This window comes from Hipposideros armiger, unplaced genomic scaffold, assembly GCF_001890085.2.
Source record: "Hipposideros armiger isolate ML-2016 unplaced genomic scaffold, ASM189008v1 scaffold_101, whole genome shotgun sequence".
NCBI lineage: Eukaryota > Metazoa > Chordata > Mammalia > Chiroptera > Hipposideridae > Hipposideros > Hipposideros armiger.
The window spans coordinates 2,530,532-2,550,101 of record NW_017731451.1 but is presented as its reverse complement, the minus strand read 5'-3'; the positions used below and the strand labels follow the sequence as shown (position 1 = coordinate 2,550,101).

The 19,570-nt window shown below is 45.0% G+C and overlaps 1 protein-coding gene across 5 annotated transcripts in view; it reads right to left on the bottom strand.

The window, feature by feature from the left end:
- FYN (FYN proto-oncogene, Src family tyrosine kinase) overlaps window positions 1-19,570 on the bottom strand; it is a 208,825-nt gene that overhangs the window by 48,117 nt on the left and 141,138 nt on the right. For all 5 annotated transcript variants that reach the window (XM_019646354.1, XM_019646359.1, XM_019646357.1 and 2 more), the window contains 2 exons: window positions 8,532-8,789; window positions 4,854-4,950 (listed from right to left, as the gene is read on the bottom strand). In XM_019646354.1, coding sequence (XP_019501899.1) covers window positions 4,854-4,950; window positions 8,532-8,778 — 344 coding nt within the window. In that variant the 5' untranslated portion in view covers window positions 8,779-8,789. The remainder of the gene's footprint in view (window positions 1-4,853; window positions 4,951-8,531; window positions 8,790-19,570) is intronic.

The following is a 19,570-nucleotide window of genomic DNA, read 5'->3' as shown; positions in this document are numbered from 1 at the left end:
AACCTCACATATTGTGTCCAGAGAGGCTGGTACAGACTCAAAACATCTATCCAGAAAGTCTTCTGAGCAAATGACTAAATCATCTTTTTTAATACACTAGAAACCCAATTCACCTACAACTAAATAGCACACTCTTTACAAATCATTCACCTTGATTTAGGAAAACAGTATCTCTACTATACCGCCTTTTATTTCTTTACTTGAGTTATTGTGGGTAATTAGCATTATTAAAGCTGCAGGTCTTTAAACTGTTCTTACAGTGCAGGTATTTCATTAATTTCGAGTTGGTGAGATTTTCTTTAGCTGTTATCTTGCTCTGATTCAAATATGATTTAAGATCTGGCTCTGAATAGCTTTTAAGTTTCATAACAGCTTCCCCTGTTCCTCTAATTTAAAGACTTGTTAAAAGAGCCTGGTCCTAATCCCCGAAATTGCTCATAGGGCTTGGGGTCCCGGTGCCAGGGGCCCTGACGGTGCCAGGAAGCGGCATTTGCAAACAGAAGCCAGCCTTGCTCTGTCCAGCTGTGGAGTATTTTTATTATAATAAATGCGGGATTCTTCCTAAATTTTGCACTGCTTGTCTTACTTTCAGAGAGCATATCCATAACAATTTTGTCAAATGTTTACATAGGATTCTAAACCAGGATTTCTTCTTATCACAATGGAAAAACTTTAATGGAGTCACTCCCCGAGGCCATGACCACTATATTCCACTCTTATATTTTGAAGAGAGGCTATGTTTCTAGGTGGTAAATCACTCATCATAAAACATGAAAATAGGAAATAAAACAGATTAATTTAAATATTTTGCAAATGGGTTTAAGTTTAATGATGTCCAAATATATTGGGCTGTCGGAAAAGTCATGACACATTTTTGCAACGAAAAACATAGAAGAAATACGCCATGACTTTTCCGACAACCCAATACTACACAAGGCACTGACATCAGGTCAATGAAAGTCCCCTTCTCCCCATGCTGGGTAGCAGTGCCACTGGCTTGGGCACATGCGCACAGCACATGTATATCACATGGTTCATGCTGCACTTTAAAACAACAAAAGCCAGCCCGGTGGCCTCCCATTTCTGCCTCTTGACAGGGAAAGCAGTGGGAGGACACACACTAGGAGGTGTGGCAGCTGCCCCAGGGAGAACAGAGCCCCATGCTTCCTCCTTTCAGCGGCTGAGAGCCAGGGGCGGGAGAGGCTGGGGGAGGGGAGGGAGAGCATGCCATCTGGTTCTGTATTACCGCTTTGTTTTTCCTTCTTGGTTTTCTCTTCCCTGTTATTACCCTTGACTTCAGGATATTGTATCTGTTACAAAAACCTTATTTTTTCCCCCCTGCAATCTTGAAAAAGGACATTTAAATGGCATGAAGGAGGAGGAATTCCACTGGCAAGGAGGAGGAACATTAAAGGGAAAAAACCCCTTTGTAATATTTTCTTCTAAGAGGACAGGGTCAGAGGCTCGAAGCCTTCTGCAAACATTAAAGGTCATGCATGCAAATCACAAAATATAGGTTGAGATAGACTGGATCTTCCTTGAAGGATCTTCCTTGAAGGTTTCTCCGAAGTTTCAATTGGATGCCATTGTAATGCGAATGCCTATCCATATTAACAAAGGAAGGAGTCATGAATTTTGACTTTGGCAAAGGCTGGCTTTCCAAGTGCCCTACAACTGGTGGGTGGATACTTGCGGTGCGGAGAAAAGTTACAGAAGAAGCGCTGTATGTGGCAGGTATTTCCTACCATTCCTTAGGTCTTACCTCTTAGAAGCTGGTTAAAAGTTCTAACCAGGCTAGGCACGGAGAGAATATTACATAAAATGGGGAGGGAACGGGGCTGGCTGAATGGCGCATTGGTTGGGAATTGGCTTGGGATGCCAGTTTTGAGCACCAGGGCCCCGGTTTGGATCCCAGCTAAGATGGTGAACAACAGCTCGACCTGGAGCTGGGCTGCCGTGAGTCTCCAGGGATGGCGTAGGCTGCAGTGGGGCTGGCCGGCAGCTGCCGTGAGCTGGTGTGAGCTGTCATGAGCCACCGTGTATGGCCGTCAAATGGCCAGTGAGCAACTGCCTCACCAGGAAGAGCGCAATGATAATACCAACATGGGCCAGTGAAGCGACATCCTCCACAACTAGACTGAAGAATAAAAGGACAGCAACTTGTCTGTTTCCCTTTCCTGATTTCCCAACGCTGTTCCCCTCCCTCAACGAGGAGTGCAATTCAGAATTTAAAGTTAGTAGACTCTTACAGGAAGCATTCACCTGCGAATCAAACTAACAGCAAGGAACCAAAAATCAGGTGAGATTAAAGCCAAATTCCCTCCTCACCCACCTCCCTGCCAATCTCCCATCTTTATGTAACTTGATGGTTCAGTTCCCTCTGATGGGGGTTTCCGGCCTTTCCAAGACCAAACCCGTCACTGTACTTGGATACCTCCCGCATGTCACCCTTGGCTCTGCCACCTGCTAGCTCCTCTGTGCAGCCGGGCAGCTCCCGAACCTGAGCCTCTGGCTCCTCATGTGTCAAGTGGTGACTATGAGACATAGCTCAGACAATTGCTATGAAGAATAAATGAGAACATTTCCAACTTAGCACATGGCTGGCATATAAGGAGCCTTCAATAAGTGGCAGAGGTTTGCTATTAAAAAAAAAATTCCTGTGGCTACAGAGGATGCCTCCTGGGGGCAGGTAATGGTCTTGATCTGGGTGCTGGTTGCACAGGCATGTTCGGTTTGGGAAAATTCAGCAAACTGTACCCTTTCAGAAAAATTATGGTAAAACACGCATAACATAACTTTATCACTTTAAGTATTTTCAAGTGTACAGTTAAGTGGCATTAAGCACATTTTACATGGCGGTGCGACTGCCAGCATGCACACTTGTGATACGTGCACTTTTCTGCACCCATTTAAAAAAAAAGTAAAAAAAAAGAAACAAAAACCCACTCCTACCCCTGTTAATGATGACAATAATAGTTAAAAACAAAACAAAACAAAACAAAAGCCAACCACAACCTTGTGGCTATTACATAGACAGTGTCTCTGATGCCCAGAGAAGTTACTGGCCTCTCAGGGGAGGAACTCCATTCTGGCTGTTGAAAGGTAGCATGTTCTCAGTGTAAGGTCCTGAGAATTGGGGCATCCCAGGGTACGGGTGGGCTTTGCAAGGAGGCAGTTTTCAGGGCCTGCGGGAGTTCCCTGTCACAATGACCATGCCTCTTTCCTGGGATGGGCTGTGTGAGCAGAGATGCCTCTGACCTGCCCCGGTTCATGCTTTCCAGAAAGCTTAAGGGCCAGGTTTCAGGTCCTTCCGCCATCATGAAATCCAGTTTGCTCAGGGAGCAGAGGACAGAACAACCAGGCCTGGTGGCACAGAACTTCCTGGTGGGCCCTCTGAGGGGTGCTCACAAAGAAAAGGTGAGATGTAGGGAAGGTCTGTCTTGCTGACGGGGGACACCACCATTTTCTTCAGAGCTTGGATTTTTCTGGAGGGCCATTGTCCATGCACACTGCCTTACCCGAACAGAGCAGGCAACATTTAAAAACTATAGGGAAGCCTCACCCATATTTACTCTTCTTTTTTTTTTAAAGATTTTTTTTTATTGGGGAATTGGGGGATTGGAACAGTGCTGGGGAATTGGGGGAAGGGGAACAGACAAGTTGCTGTCGTTTTGTTCTTCAGTCTAGTTGTGGAGGACGTTGCTTCACTGGCCCAAGTTGGCACCGTCATTGCGCTCTTCCCAGGTGAGGAAGATCAGTCGCCGGCTTCTGGACGGCCCCTCACAGCTGCTGCTGGCCGCTCACGCTGGCTGCTGGCTACACACGGTAGCCCATGGTAACCCACTCCAGCAGGGGCTGCAGCCTATGTTGTCGCTGGTGACTCATGGCAGCCCAGCTCCAGGTTGAGCTGTTGTTCAGCATCTTAGCTGTGGAGGGCAGTGTCACTGGCCCTCATATGTGGGATCCAAACCGGGGCCCTCTGGCATCCCAAGCCAGCTCTTAATCAACGTGCCACTCGGCTGGCCCTATTTACTCTTCTTAATGGAGGTATTAAACTTGTTTGAAAAGTGAGTGATTCTCACCCTTAAAATATCCCCATTGCCTGTTTCACTGTTGTTCTCACTGGCCACATTTAAAATGCATGCACCAAGGGCCGGCCCGAGTGGCTCAGTTGGTTAAGAGCTCGCTCAAGAGTTTGAGCTCTGAGCAACAGCGGTTCGAGTCCAGCCCGAGCTGAGCAGCCGCTGAGCTGCCAACAGGTGGCAGGATGGCTCAGCTTAAAAAAAAAATTACTTAAAATGCATGCACTGTAGTCATTCTCGAGTGGGCGAAATCACTTCTCCTTCCATTGCGCAAAGATTTCAGTCACGCATACGTTTTCGTTATGGGGAAATGTCTCCATAGGCTTCACCAATCGGAATGTTTAGCAGTTTTGCAAACAGAAGAAACTCGTTGCCAGCCTTAACTGGGGGCTTAGCTAGTACAACATCTGAATGTGAAGAAGCTATCCAGACAGAGAAAGCATAACATGGAGAGCCAGACCTTGTGCCAATTATCTGAAAATGTACATTTACAGAGGGTGATGCTGGTGTTTTTACAACCCTTGAGCCAAAACCAAAGCCATGGGCTCTGCTACTATGGTACCCTCCATAAAGCTCCCTGGACAGACAGTGCCATAAAATACCGCACTGGTTCACCGACTCTTCATTTCTCAAGTTAAATTGGTATGAATTAATGACTCGAGCAAGCATTCTTTCCACATTTCAGAAATGTAAAAAGGCGCAGGCTGGCAACAAGAATTTTTTTCCCAGTCTGAAAGGCATGTATGCTCCCCACTCCCTCTCCAAACTTACGAGCTGTTCAATATTTGAAATTTTTCTCCTTTTTGAAAACTCAGGTCATCTTCCGTCCGTGCTTCATAATCATAAAGGGCCACAAACAGGGTCACTCCTGACAAAATGAAATCAAGAGGGGAGAGATTATTACATATGAGAAAATTGATTCCAAGAAATTAAATCTTCACTAAAACCTCATTCTCAGAATCTACAGCTGATGATGTTGCGTTGTAATGAATGTGTGAAACCAGAGACACAGGGCTGAATTTACGCTTTGGTCTTTGCGGGAGAAACATTGTTTGATCCGACTAAAGCCTGGAGTTGAAGGACTTCTCTCTGTATACCTTTGCATAAATCCTCGGGAAGAGACAGACAGATGTTAATATCACGTCCACAGCAAAGGGGCGGCAGCAGCATAATAGCTCAGATCTGCAGAGCTCTGCAGCAATTACACACACCCTTTACCTGACGTTCAGGAGCCCACGTTAGGTTCTGGTAAAATGGATCTTTCTTTCCCCTGGCATAACAGTAACATCGAATGTAGTAGAAAACTCCTTCTGCAGCCTGGGCACTGAGAAGACCCTCTCTGTCAGTATTCACCCAGTTAGAGGATGTGTCACCCTTGGCATCTGCCATTGCTTTTCGGACTCCCTCTCTCTCTCCTTCTACCTTGGAGTCACCTATCCTCGCTGACTTGTAGTACTCGCTCCTCCTCATACTCACCCTATCTCTTCTCATCTGGTTCACTCCCCACACAGGCCTTTCCTGCTTTTCAGAAGTTTGCTATTAACATATTGGTATTAACAGCAAAGAATGTCCAGTGTCTCATTTGGCCTAGGACTTCCTCCATATAATAGGCAGGATTCTAAGGTAGACTCAATGATTGGCACCTCCTGGTATTCTTGCCCTTGTACAATCCCACTCCTCTGAGTGTGGGCAAAACAAGCGACTTGCTTCTAACCAACAGAGAACGTGGCAAAGGTGATGGGATGTGCCTTCAGTGATTAGGCTTCAAAAGATTGTGACTTCTGTCTTCCTCGCAGACTCATTCTATTGTCACGTTGGCTCAAACACTTTGGTGAAGCCAACTGCCATGCTGCAGAGGCCCACATGACAAAGCACTGAGGATGGCCTCTGGCCAACTGCCAATGAGGAGCATAGTCCTGCCAATGCCACACGAGCTTGGCAGCAGATCCTTCTCAGTTGGATGGTGAGATGACTATGGCCCAGTCAACACACCTTGATTGCATCCTGTGAGCGTTTCTGAAATATAGGACCCAGCTAAGTTCTTCCTGGGTTTGTGACCTACAGAAACTGTGAGATAATAAATGTGCATTGTTTTAAAGCTGCTAAGTTTTGTGGTAATTTGTTGAGCGGCAATTAGTAACTAATGCATCCCATTTCTCTGTTCTCTGGCTTCTCATTTTAATCTCCACATATGTTAAAATGCCTGATGTGGCCTGAAGAACATACAATGTGGATTCTACTCTTTACCAAGCTGCCATATTGCTGTGTAGGTAGTTCCAAGGGAACAGATGTGCCTGTGGGACTATTCAAGAACCAGAGAAGAAGGCAGGGCTTGTCTTTCCACCCCATCCCAAGGGGGACTTCCTCTAGGAGAGCTGTCATTCACAAGGTCTGACCCTACAAAGCAGGGCTCATTTGGCAACTAGCTTACTTTCTTTAAATTTCTTTGAAAGGTTAGAAAAGAGCCTGGCTTAAAACAAAAAAGTGGGAGGCTGTAAGGTCATGCCTATTCTCACTTAACACTCTATTAACAGAATCCCTTCCTTATGTAATTTCAAAACAAAGTCCAGCTCCATTGTGTGGAAGACAGGGCACACGAGGATGGATACTTCCACTCTCTCCTTGCGTGAGCCGGCACATTCTCACTGGGTATTTCTATCTTCCAGGGACGGAAGGGAGAGTTGAAGGAGGTCACAGGGACACCACACACTATTCCTGGCCTGAAAGCACTGAAAGCAGCGGTGGGGAGAAAGGCATGCAGAGGTCATAAAGCCAAATAATGCTAGGCAGAAAAAAAATCTGCCAATATTTGGGGGTACTATGCTTTAACTTTCAAATTTTACAAGGGACCAGATGGTCTCTTATACTAAGAGTGTCCCTGACTACAGTGCAGACCCACGCGTTCAAGGCGAGTAGCTTTCTGGCCCTCTCTAGTGACATTAGGAATGATACCTGCAGACACAGAGACTCATATCCAGCACTGATGAATGAATGAATGAACAAGGTTAATGCCCGTTTCAGCAGAATTCAGAGTCTGGCTGGCAAAGCACTCGGCAAGCACAGGGAGTGTGCACGGGGTGCATCTTTGGCTGTTTTTTCTTTCCTCCTACATCCTCAAGAGACTTCCCTAGACAGCCTGACTGCTTCTTTCCTGCCTCCCTCCATTGTAGGTGCCTTCCAGGAAGACAGACAAGATGAGTAAGCACACCTAGCATTCGTTCGCCCATTCGCCGGCTTTAAAGGGAAAGCTAGATCCACCATAACATACGGACACGATGCCCAAAGCTCTGGGTCAGGCTTCCTGGATATAACCACACTGCCTTGTTGTGTGCACAGGGAAGAAAACCCCTGCTAGTGCCTCGGTAGTGCCAAGTCCCCCAGTAAAAAGGCACAATGGGTCCTTATACAAGACATAAGCTCCCAGATGAGCTGAGAGCACAATGGCTGATGTGTATTTCTTAAAACTTTTGTAATGAACAAATCAATTTTGGGATAAATAATGTGAAATATATTAATACCATGATTCACATCCTGGGAGAAGATTTGGAAGACTAAGGATGCATGAGATAACTTGCAAATGTTTCAGAAAACATATGTTTGAGGATGTATGCCAGATATTTTACAAAGTATTAGCTAAGTCAGCAAATGCACATGGCAGTAAAACAGCCTGTGGTGGGAACGAGAAGGAAACAAAACAGAGAGAGAGAGAGAGAGAGAGAGATCCCTAAAGGATACATAAGATTTGATTTTAAAATGCAAGGGATATATGAAGATACCCGAGGGCTGATAAACTCAGTCATATGGGAGCTGATGGGAAGATCAGAGAGAGAATCAACGACGATGAATGGCCCAAAAGAATAATGCTGCCAAATGACCTCACCGGCTGGGCAGTGACACGCAGACTGAAGACAAATAAGGAAGATGAGGGAGAAGGGGCTACCCTGTAAGGGGCTCTTAACTGGGGGATGGGAGGAAGGAATGAATTAATATCTGGAAGACTCAAACTGCAACTCTCAGATGCAGTCCCAGAGCCTCTGATTCAAAAGCTCTGGGATGGGGCTCAGGCACCTGTATTTTGAAAAGGCTGCCCCAGTTACCGGTATTCTGAGTCAGCCAGCCAGCCGAGGGTGAGAGCCACCAGCCTAAAGGGCCCCCCGAGAAGTTGTATCTCACAACCCACGCAGAGCGCTCACAGAGCAGCAACGTGGGGTCCCAGCAGCACCGTCATCAGCATTCTGTACACCAAAATGTGTACAGCAAGCTCTGGCTTCTTCGTTGCTCCTCATCTCATCGATGTTAGGTAGAGATGGATGCAAAACCTAAGTGTTAAGTCCTTAGTCACAGGGAGCCGACTGGAGCACAAATGTTTAATGGCCAAAAGCATGAAGAGCAGCTGCTTCCTCCCCACCTTGGCCCTCAGTCACTGTCACGGTCACGGCGAGGGCTTACCTGTTCCTCCTCTCGTACGCAAGGTCCCAGTATGAGACGAAGAGTTCACACCCCCAAAGACGGTGAGTCCTTGGCCTCCGGCTGCGTGGAAGTTGTTGTAGTTTGGGATGGAGGTCACACCGAAGCTGGGGTAGTGCTGAGGAGTGGGGTCTGTGCCATAGCGGTACCCGGAGCTCTGGTTCAGGCTGCCATCCCTCTCCTCTGTCAGTTTTGTAGCTTCTTTGTCCTTACATTGCACACAGCCCATTATCTAAATTCCTGCAGAAAACATAGAGGAGGCACATGAACTTGGGTGCTCCTTAGTTGCTGGGGTGCTTGACTATTAAAGGGGGATCATTCATAAGGCTTGACCCTGGACCTTTCAGACCTGTGAGGCACACGAGAAAATGCAGTGGCGAGGGTTGATGGTTAGAAGCAATCTCAGTGCCCTTGACTTGACAATCACACTTGCTTCCCATATGCTCTAGGCGACAGGATCAACACAGAGTTGAGGTTTGCCATGCAGCAATTTTCCTCGAAAGAGGTCTGCACCCCTTAAAATTCTGTAATATCGCACACCTGCCTGAAGACAGCCTAATAACACTTATTATTATGTTTTTCTTTAGTCATCTCAAAAAATAATGTATGCTCTAGGAAATGAGTCCACATAATATTAGAATACAAACCTCCATCATGGCTAAGGAAATCTAAAGAAAGAGGGGAAAGGCGTGTTGGAAAAGCCAGAATACAGCCCTGAAATGATTCACTACGCTTCTTCACTCATGGATACCCATTCTTCAGGACTCATTTGGTAAATTTCAAGCAATAAGATAAGTATCAAAATGAAGAAATAGTTTCTGGACAAAAAATTAATGGGCAGAAACGAAGTGGTCCGAGTTATTTGCAGGAAGGACGTCATGACAGCCTACCATTACAAAATCATTGGAAGCCGGTAATTAATTCCCTACATTTCCATTAGCTGTTGACATCTTTCAGAAACACTTTAAAATATCATCCCCATGTTTTAGAGGTAATGGTGGGTTAAAGACTTGAGTCGCCGTCACCCCATCCTCCTCCAAACCTACTTCTCCCAAGCGTCTCATCTCAGGAAATGGCACCACTGATGACCCACTTGCTCAAGTCTGAATCCTGAGAAGCATCCTTATTTGCTTCTTGCTTACTTCTCACTCTTCCTGTCTCACACTGTACTACCCAAACATGCTGAACTTCTCAGTTCCTCAGAGGTTCCATTCTTTCTGCTCTCCTTCAGGCCTTGAACACTCTCTCCCCCTGCTCTTTGATATGAAACATATCCTTCATGTTCCAGTTAAGACACTGCTTCCTCTGCTAAGCCTTCCCTGATTCCCCATCCTCCCCCAGGCTGGGGCGGTGCTGTTCTGAAGTATGCCCATGGCATCTTGATTTCCCTCATATTGACACCTATTGCACCACATTAAAACATGGCCAGTCCACTTGTTCCATTGCCCAATGGACTGTGAGTTCCAGGGAAGCAGGGGCCTGTCTATTTTTGTCATAGCTATATTGCCAGTGCCTGGACCATAGCAGGGGTTCAATAAAGAGCAATGAAATGAGTGAAGATTCTCTAACTCACTATGTTTCTCTTTCACCCTTTATTGCTCTTTGCATGAAGACCAACCCCTCTTCCAGTGACATTTGTCAGAAGTTTGCCCTGCACTTTTGAATCTACTGGTGTGTATGAGAAGTGAAGATGACTCAGAAATACAAGTTGGTTAAATGACCCTCATTATGGGCTGCAATACCCTGTCAAGTTGGCAGTGGGGAGGTAGAACATGCAATGGATGTCCTTGGCAAAACTCTGAAAAGTGGCCCACTGGGGACCAAAGAACAAAATAAGAAACACATGACATCATGTGTAATTACATGTATTCACTGGGGAGGGCACAGCGGGTATAGGATGGGAAGGGGCTTGATGCAGTGAAGGAGAATGAAAGAGCTAGTTTTTCTACAGTATCTTGCAAACCAAAGTAGGGAGCGCCATGTCAGATATGGAGACTGTTGGGGGATGCTATCTGAGCACTGCTTTTCTCCTGGATGGGGTCATGGAAGCGATATCAGACTGTGCTCAAGTCCTCTCATATTACATATTTCGATTAATACTTACTGAATTGAATGTCAGTTCCTGAAAATGGAAATGTTTGGAAATGTTTGGAAATGAGCCGCCTACTGCTTGAGCTGAGATCACCAAATCTGGAACACATTTACTTGTAAATCATTCGAGATTAACTTACAGTATACTGTGTCCAACATGCTCTCTAACTTATGGTAAATGAATGCGATTTTAACAAGTTTCCAATAGGAAACGCAAAACATCTCCAAGGCATGATTTACTGAAGGGTTTCATCATTTGTTGTTGGTCTTGCTTCATAAGACGGATAAATGTCTTGTTCACTTTATATTAACTCTTTCATGGTGGAAAGTCACTCCCAGCTTCTACAAAGGACAGGCAGAAGATGCTTCTTGTCACAGACACTTTTTTCAGGGATTTCACTAATCTACTGTATATAGAGGATGTGACACCTGCATCACAGGATAACAGCATTTATACCAGTGGTTCTCAGCCAGGGTGATTTTGCTCCCCTACCAAGGGATGTATTAGGCAATATCTGGAGACATTTTGGCTGTCAAAACTCAGGGATAAGGGATACTACTGGCACCTAGTGGGTAGAGGTCAAGGATGCTGCTAAATATCCCCCAGTGAACAGGACAACCTCCAACAACAAAGAATTACCGGGCTCCAAATGTTAATAGTGTCAAGATCGACAAATCCTGATTTGTGGAGAGGAAAGAATTTACATTTGTATCTTTGAAACAGTCCAATAGCTGTTGCCCTTATATGCATGCAATTCGCATGCAATCTAGAATGCTTTCCTTAGGTATGCTAGGTAAAAGGAGGCAATTTAAGAAATTGACATGAAATGTTCTGATTTTTCTCTAGAAGCTTGTTCCTGTATAGGGAAAATAATCTAAAATCAATGAGAACTCTGATTACAAACTGCTCTTCCAACTCCAACAAAACAGAACAAAACCCTACATGAGAACCCTGCTGAATACAGGACCCTCCATCTAACCAAACTAAGAGAAAACACCATCTTTCAAAATCCACAAAAAAAGCATTACCATTATAATAGACGAATAACAGCTTACATTATAATTCGATGAAATAATGGAAGAAACTAAATAGTAAGCTCCTAAAGACAGGGATTATGTGTTGGGTTTTGTTTCATTATTACATTTCTAGTGTCCAGAACAGTGCCTGGCACACAAAAGGAGCTCAATAAATATTTGTTAAATGATTCAATGCAAAAAAATCACAACTCAATCCAACTCATTTTGGAGAAAACAATGCTATTTTATAGAAGGGGCAGTTACGACATCATGTATTTACAGTTTTGAGTACGGAAAGTTTCTGCACAGATTTTGCTGACTTTTTCCCCTTCATTGACAAACATGAAGAAACTGAAGGAAATCAGCAATGCAGGCTCCAGCCATTAAAAGTTAATCATAATGAAAATATTTGTATAAGAGCTTGTGGTCTTTTCTTCCTCCCACTTGGGGTGGTCTGACTAACGATTTCCTGATGGAAGAGTCAGAAGATGCCATGTGAGTTGTACACAATGTGACTTCAGGCTCCGTGCCACGAGGCAAACTTCTCAGCATTCGAGTTATAATAAAAACATCCTTTATTATGCACAGTTTTGTGGTGGGGCTTTTATGGCCAGTGCTGTAGGTCCATCATAAACATATAATGCACTAATATATGTGTTCATGATCTGTGGGGCATTGGGAAACATTGAATAATGCCATTCCAAAAAGTGGGGCCCTGGGCCAGCCGAGTGGCTCAGTTGGTTAAGAGCTCGTGAGAGAGTGCGAGCTCTGAGCAACAGTGGTTTGATGCCTGGCCTGAGCTAAACTGCCGCTAAGCTGCCAACAGGTGGCAGGATGGCTCTGCTAAAAAAAAAGAACAAAAGTGGGCCCTGGAGTGACTCTGGTCAGTATAAGTCACACACCATGAACTCACGGTCATCGTTCCATGCACATTGCTATGCCTAGAAAAATGGATGGACAAGCACTTTGACCAATAGGGTCCTGCGCCTGTGGTCAAAGTGTCTGGGTTAGAGCTGTGAAGCACCCTATTTGCCAATCCTTCTGCAAACTGAGGGTCTCTGTTTCTACTGTGTGAGTCAAACCTGATTTACGTACAATTTCCTTAGTCCTGTGGATCTCCTTGTATGTGCTAATAGCATTAAGAAACTTGTGGAAGAGTTGCCAAAGAGCGAATCCAAGGACTGCCACACCCTGCTCCCATGAGCTGGCAGACACCATTGAATGATCATAGCGCTTTTGGGTGCTATGCCGTGTGTGGCCCCAGAGTCCTTCTTCACACAGCCCTCGAGTGATTGACTGAAGGTGACATAAAGGATGGGATGTATCTGCTACTCTGGCTACTGATCTACGGTGAGTCTGGATGAACGTACATTCCCTCCACTGACACCAGAGACCATGGTCTGGCCTGCTAGATGGCCATTAAATACAGATATGTTCATGTTTTCTCATACGCCAATCAATAAAGCAACGCCTGTATGCTCAGGTTATAACATCGCAGAACTCCGTGGGTGGCTCACTGAAAACATGTGCCTTGCTGAAGAGGTGTGACCAAGATTCCTGCCCCCAGTGTACAAGCCCTGGGGCTTGTGAATGAGGGGGCAATCGCTCCTGTGGTTAGGTATTTTATTTGGCACACTGACTTTAACAAAGAGGGAGTATCTTAGGTGGACGTGACCTCATCAGGTGAGCCCTTGAGAGGGACTTGGCTCTTTCTGCAGAAGCAGATTCAAAGCGCGAGAGGCATTCCATTGCTGGCTTTGAAGACAGAGCAAGTTATATGGCCAGGAATGTGGCTAGCCTCTAGGAGCTGAGAATAGTCCCCAGCTAGGGACAGGAAAGAAATGGGGACCTCAGTCCTACAACCACAAGGAACTGAATTGGGTCAAGAATGTGAAGGAGCCTGAAAATGGGTTCTTCTGTAGTCAAGACTCCAGATGAGCAGGCTGTCAGCCAACACAATGTGTTCAGCCTCGTGAGCAGAGAGGCCAGTCACACCGGGCCTGGACTCGAGCCTCAGACCTAAGAGCTGATACATGAGTGTTGTTTAAGCCACTAGGTTTGTAGTAATTTGTCATACAGCAATAGAAAACGAATACATATTTTGGTGGGATGGGGCACCACGGAGATGAAGGCTCCAATTTTGGCAGTGAGGATCAATATAAAACAACGGCTCATTGCAAGCCAGGCACTGTGCTATGTGTTGGAACATGCGGTCTCAGTAAGTTTTCAGGACAGTCCTAAGTCAGAGGATTATTACTTTCCCTCACTTTACAACGGAGGAGCAGAAGGGTTGGGAATTTGTCCACAGCTCAGTCAGCGGGGGAGGGATTTGAAGTCAGACAACACTGATTCCATGGCCAGCACATGGAGCCTCTATACTGGAGTTGCCTCTTGCCCCACAGAATCTTGGCCAGGCCACAAAAGGGTGTGGGTGTGAGGGTGGAGGAGGGAGAGACCTGTGGGGAAGGTCCCCTGGTCCTAGAGAACCCAACTTCATGTGTGACTAATGAAGGTCCTGATTTTAGGGACTGGGCCTCACTCCTCCACATTCACACTTTACCCCCCGAGACTGGCTCTGTACGGTGGGACCATGCCCGATGTGGTGAGTCACCAGCTTCCATGACGTGGTTTGCCATCTTAATGAATGTTTGAGACAATGACTCTAGAGCAGCCCTTAGTTTCCTGATATTTCCTAGACATGGTGGGGTATTTCTATACACCATGAAGGACCCTTCCTACTGCCTTTAAAATGTGGTTTGCTTTATAGGCACAACTTTCTGGAACATATTTACTGCATAAACTGAACTATCCATGTCAGGCTTCCTCCAAGCACAAAATAACAAATATCTGCTCATGGTGGAGACCTCTGAAGGCAAGGCCCCCCGCAAACACAAATGATAATACACTCTATGCCTGAGGTGAGGAGGCTGATGTAAAAGCAGAAACACACACAACGCAGGCACTCGCCACATGCAACAATGGGAGAACACAACTTGTTTAAAACTCAAATCAAAGCTTTACTTCAGAAATAGTAAGAGGTGGAGTTGGACTCATTTGCTCGTTTATGCTTGACTTGCAAAGGCCCCCTGGAGGGGAGGAAGACGGATCTTGTTCTATACCACGCAGCAAGGGAATTGAACTAGTATAAATCGCTCAAAAAATGTCGCATTGCTTTAAGAAAAAGCCACATTCCTGGTACCTAGAATATGTTTTTGGTGCTTCCTCTGGCTTGTCTTGTTCAAATGACCCCCAGGCTTAGAAGCAGCAGCCCACACGCCTGTAGCATTTTCTCCTTTCCCTTCTGTATCACCTTCCATTCCCCAACGCCCAGAGATTTAAAAACACTTAATAAAAAGCAATGGAAGCATTAGATGCCAATGGTGAAATCTAACATCGTAGTCAACTAAATGCTGGAACCATTCCCAAACCTAAATGGCCAAATGAGATTTTAACACCAAACCGTGGAAAGGCTCAAAAAGATGGGAAGAACATTTTCTTCTTACATTCATTTCACTTGGGTCTTAGGGTTAAGCCAAAAGTGAAATGGTGATAAAAGTAAGGATACATTTAAACTGCCTATGACAAAGGTTTCAGAAAGATTTAGAGCACAGACTGTAAATTTTTTCAGGCCTTCTCTCATCCCTTTTTGGATCATACAAATGTTCCTGTGGTTATTATTTGAAAATTTTATCTTATTTTATTTTTATTGAGATATAATTCACGTACCATAAAATCCATCCTCTTAAAGTGTACAGCTCAATGGGTTTTTAATGTATTACAAAGGAAACCATCGCCACTGCCTAATTCCAGGATGTTTTTATTACCCAAAAAGAAACCTATCCCCATGAAGCAGTTACTTCCCATTCCCTTCTCACTCTAGCCCCTGGCAACCACTAATCTACTTTATGTCACGCTGAATGGATTTGCTTATTCTGGACATTTCATATGAAGCATACACTATGTGGCCTTGGGTGACTGGATTCTTTTACTTGGCATAATGTTTTCAAGGTTCATTTATTTTGTAGCATGAATTAGTACTTCATTCATTTTTATGGCTAAAGAATATTCCATTGTATACCACTTGTTTACCCATCATCAGTTGATAGACATTTGGGTTGTTTCCACGTTTTGGCTATTATGATTAATGCTGCTATGAACATTCATGTATAAGCTTTTGCGTGGACATATGCTTTCAATTCTCTTGGGTTAATATTTTAATATATAAGCAATTTACATAGATTGCTTATATTTAGAAAAAACCCTAAGATTAGGTAAATGGGAAAGCATGTGGATTGGAAATTCAAAGGAAGGAAAAGCAACTCATGAAACATGGGAAAATGTTACCTTTAGTAGTACTCAAAGACACAATTTAGATTAGTGAGATACTTGCACTTCTAAATGAACAAAATTTAAAAAAGAAGCCTGCCCAATAGTGATGACGTTCCCTTGAAATGCATATTCTCATGCACTGATGCTAGAAGGCTAGAAATAAGTGGTATGTAACTCTTTCAAACACCAGTTTGGCGGTATTATTAAAAAACCCTGAAAATGGGCCCACTCCTTGTCTGTGAATCTGTGCTCAAGAGATATACTTTTCACAAATGATATATCAAGAGGTTCTATGAAGCGTTATTTGTAATTTGAATTATAATTAGAAAACTTGCTAATTGTTTAAGAAGGCAATGGCTAAGCAAATTGTAAGGCATGCCCATAATATAAAATTAAACAGAAAGAGAACCTTCAGGCCCCAAGCTCCTAGATACCGGAGTGAAAGGGAGGAGGGTAACCCAGGAAACTCAGAATGACAGTACTTGTTCATGTTATCCTGGGAACCCAACCAAGGAGATCTGGTTACTGAGTCTCTGTAGGACCTCTCGGTGGGTGAGGGCCTGGAGGCCACACATGGGCACGCTCTAAGAGGGTGTGGGTGGGGAGAATAAAGCAAAGCGCTGTTGAGTTGCTTTTTGGATGCCTGCTCGTGGTGGAGACAAGGGGACTTGCTTAGGGTACCCTACAGAAAAATTATGTATTGTCCTCTCACTGTTCCTCTTGTTGCCTTCACTCTTTCTTGTTGGGACATTCAGCCTGGCATTTTGATGTTCTGACTTGTGACTCTGACTAGAATTCCCCAATCCCTAGAATTTGGGGCAATCCAAGCAGGGCCCAGAACAGTAACCAACACTGGTTTATGTGACCTGAAATTTTTCAGAAACACAAAAGATCCAACAAAGAGGTTTCTTCCTAATGTTGATATTCAGTCAAGCATCTTTCCTTCCTCCTTGGCCCTGTTCTATAAAAACAACCGGAGGAAAACAAAAATAAAAACAAAAATGTGGACTTCTATTCACAAACTAGCAAAGAGAAACAGGAAAGTCAGTGTCACATCTGGGCCACCGTGGCAGAGCCTGGCTTTCTGGGTTGTACTGGCTGAGGGCCCAAGGGTTAGAGTGTCACCTGGCGGAGCCACAAGAAAACACTTTAGCACAAAGCAGCTGTTTGAACAGGCGTCATCAGCGCCCCCTCCCCTCCAATGCAGAGAACGAAAGCCAAGGAGGTTCACACTCCAATGCTGAACAAAAACCATCTCTGCCAATCTTTCCAGTCTCTATGGAGGTTTCTCGCCAGATGATTCTGCAAATGTGGCCTCACCTTTTCAAACAACAGTGATTTTCACCCCCCTTTAATTCACCAGTTCCAGTCAAGAAGATCCATTCATTAAAGAAACAGAATGGATTTTGAGTAAGGAAATTTTACTTTTCTTCTTTTTGCGCTTGAGCGCATGTGTGTGTTGTGGCCTCCACATCTCCCCTTTCTACTGATCACTTATCTGGTTGTGAAGTCAGAGCCCATCAAAATCTACTGCCCTGAGAAGTTGGTTGTAAGGCCATTTGCATTGTGTTTTTAGAACCGAGGCTGATGTCTTTTCTTTGAAGAATGACATGAAGCCCGGGTCCCCCCTCCTCTGGATTTTTATGTTGGCACCTTCTCAAGTTGCAAGGAGTTAGCAACACCAGGAGCCATAGCTTTCGCATCTCTTGCTGTGGTTTAGAATTTCAAAGCTTCTCGGCAGCTGTTTCGGTGTGAATGCTGATAAAGTAGGCTGTGAGGAAACACAGCCCTCTCTAATTCCATGGCCTCTACTGGGACACGGATCAACAGTGATGGTGATGATGGGAACAAGGGGAGCACAGAGCCGACTGACTCTCTCCAGCCCCATCCTGTCCCTTCCTCTCCTAAAGGAAATGAGGACCGTCTCTGCCTTCCCCTGAGTTTACTTTCCTTACCCCTGAGGAGCCCAGGTTGGCTGACTGTACGCTGTTGCTTTATTTCACAAGAGGTCTGCACTCATGAAGGCAAGCTGAGTGCCAGCAGAGAGACAAGGAAATTAAAGGGGGGAGATAAAATAAGCAAGAAGACTAGGATACAGAACCCACTAACGGCAGCGATGCTTTCTCCAGCAGTAGATAAAACAGTATTTGGGGTGACAAACTGTGGCCACTTTGTGTGGGAGGAACATGTGTTCATGGGCCTGGCCACTTGTCGATGACCTACTTGGCACCTGATAGAAATCCAGCCAGGTTTGTTAACAAATCCAAAGAGGGAAGACTTGGTTTATGTACCAGCATCCATTTTACAAACACTATGGCTTATAAAATGTATGGCAAAGTAATTCAATAGTGACTTTTTCTTTGGCATATGAATGAGGCAGAGTAGGATTTTTTTTTTTTTTGAGTGTTGTCTTGCAGAGTAATTGAACGTGAGGCTACCTCCTTAAAGATGACAACATGGAAGTTTATCTTGCCCTTTTCCTGAGAGCTTGCAGGATTCTGGTATCAGACAGGATTGTCCTGGGCATAGAGAAACAGAGCCTCACAACCTTGAGGCCCAAATCCACATCACTGGAAATAAGTGAGCAGTGGGAGGATGAAGGCCAGGGAAAGGGTGTGGCAGGCTGCTCATGTCCCATCAAATCCACTGCCCTTCTCTCACAGTAACAGAATTTTAACAAGGCCTATCTATGGTGATGCAGCTGAAGACTCCATTTTTCAGACTCACTTGCAGCTAGGTAGGCATGGCCACGTCACTTAATTCTGGCCAACTGGTCAACCCCTAAGTCCTTCAAAAGGTTGTGGGTTGCTCTCTGTTTTCCTTCCCACTTCCTGTGGACTGAAAAGTGGATGTGGTGCTAGTGACCTGGCTTCAACCAGACAGGATGGCAACCTAGTAGGGAATGGCAGAGCTGTAGGAGAGAAGGGCCCTGGGCCCTGGGTGCTCCTGTGGAGCATGGCTGCTCATCTTCCCTAAGGCTCGGGTCAGGGACCCCAACACAAGGGAGGCATGAACAGCTGTCTTGTGTGAGCCACTGTGTTTTGGGGGTTAGTGAGGTGGGGCCTTTTGTTTATAATAGGTAGCCTGTATCCCAACACAAATAGGAAATAAATCTAACACGGAAGTCAAAGGGTAGCTCTGTTGGCCACTTGTTTGTTTTTCCTTGTCCCTAGAACTACTAAGAGCACCTCACCTCCTTTGATACTGACAGTTAACCTTGGATTAAGGCAGGTTAGTAGGATAACAACAATAATGAATCGTAACAATAGCTGCCATTTATTGAGAACTTATTTTCCGTTTGGCATTTCACATCTGGTATTTCATTTCATCCTCAGAACAACCTTGAAAGGGTATTTCACAGTTAAGAAACCTTGAACTCACAGAATTCAAGTAACTTGCCCAGGGCTACCCAGTCAGTGGGACCTGGAACCAAGGCCACGTCTAATTCAATCACATCCTCTCCCTACTACCCCATGCTCCCTTTTCAGACATGTGCTATGCTCCTGCCATCTTCTTTCTTCCCTTCCTTCCTTCCTTCCTTCCTTCCTTCCTTCCTTCCTTCCTTCCTTCCTTCCTTCCTTCCT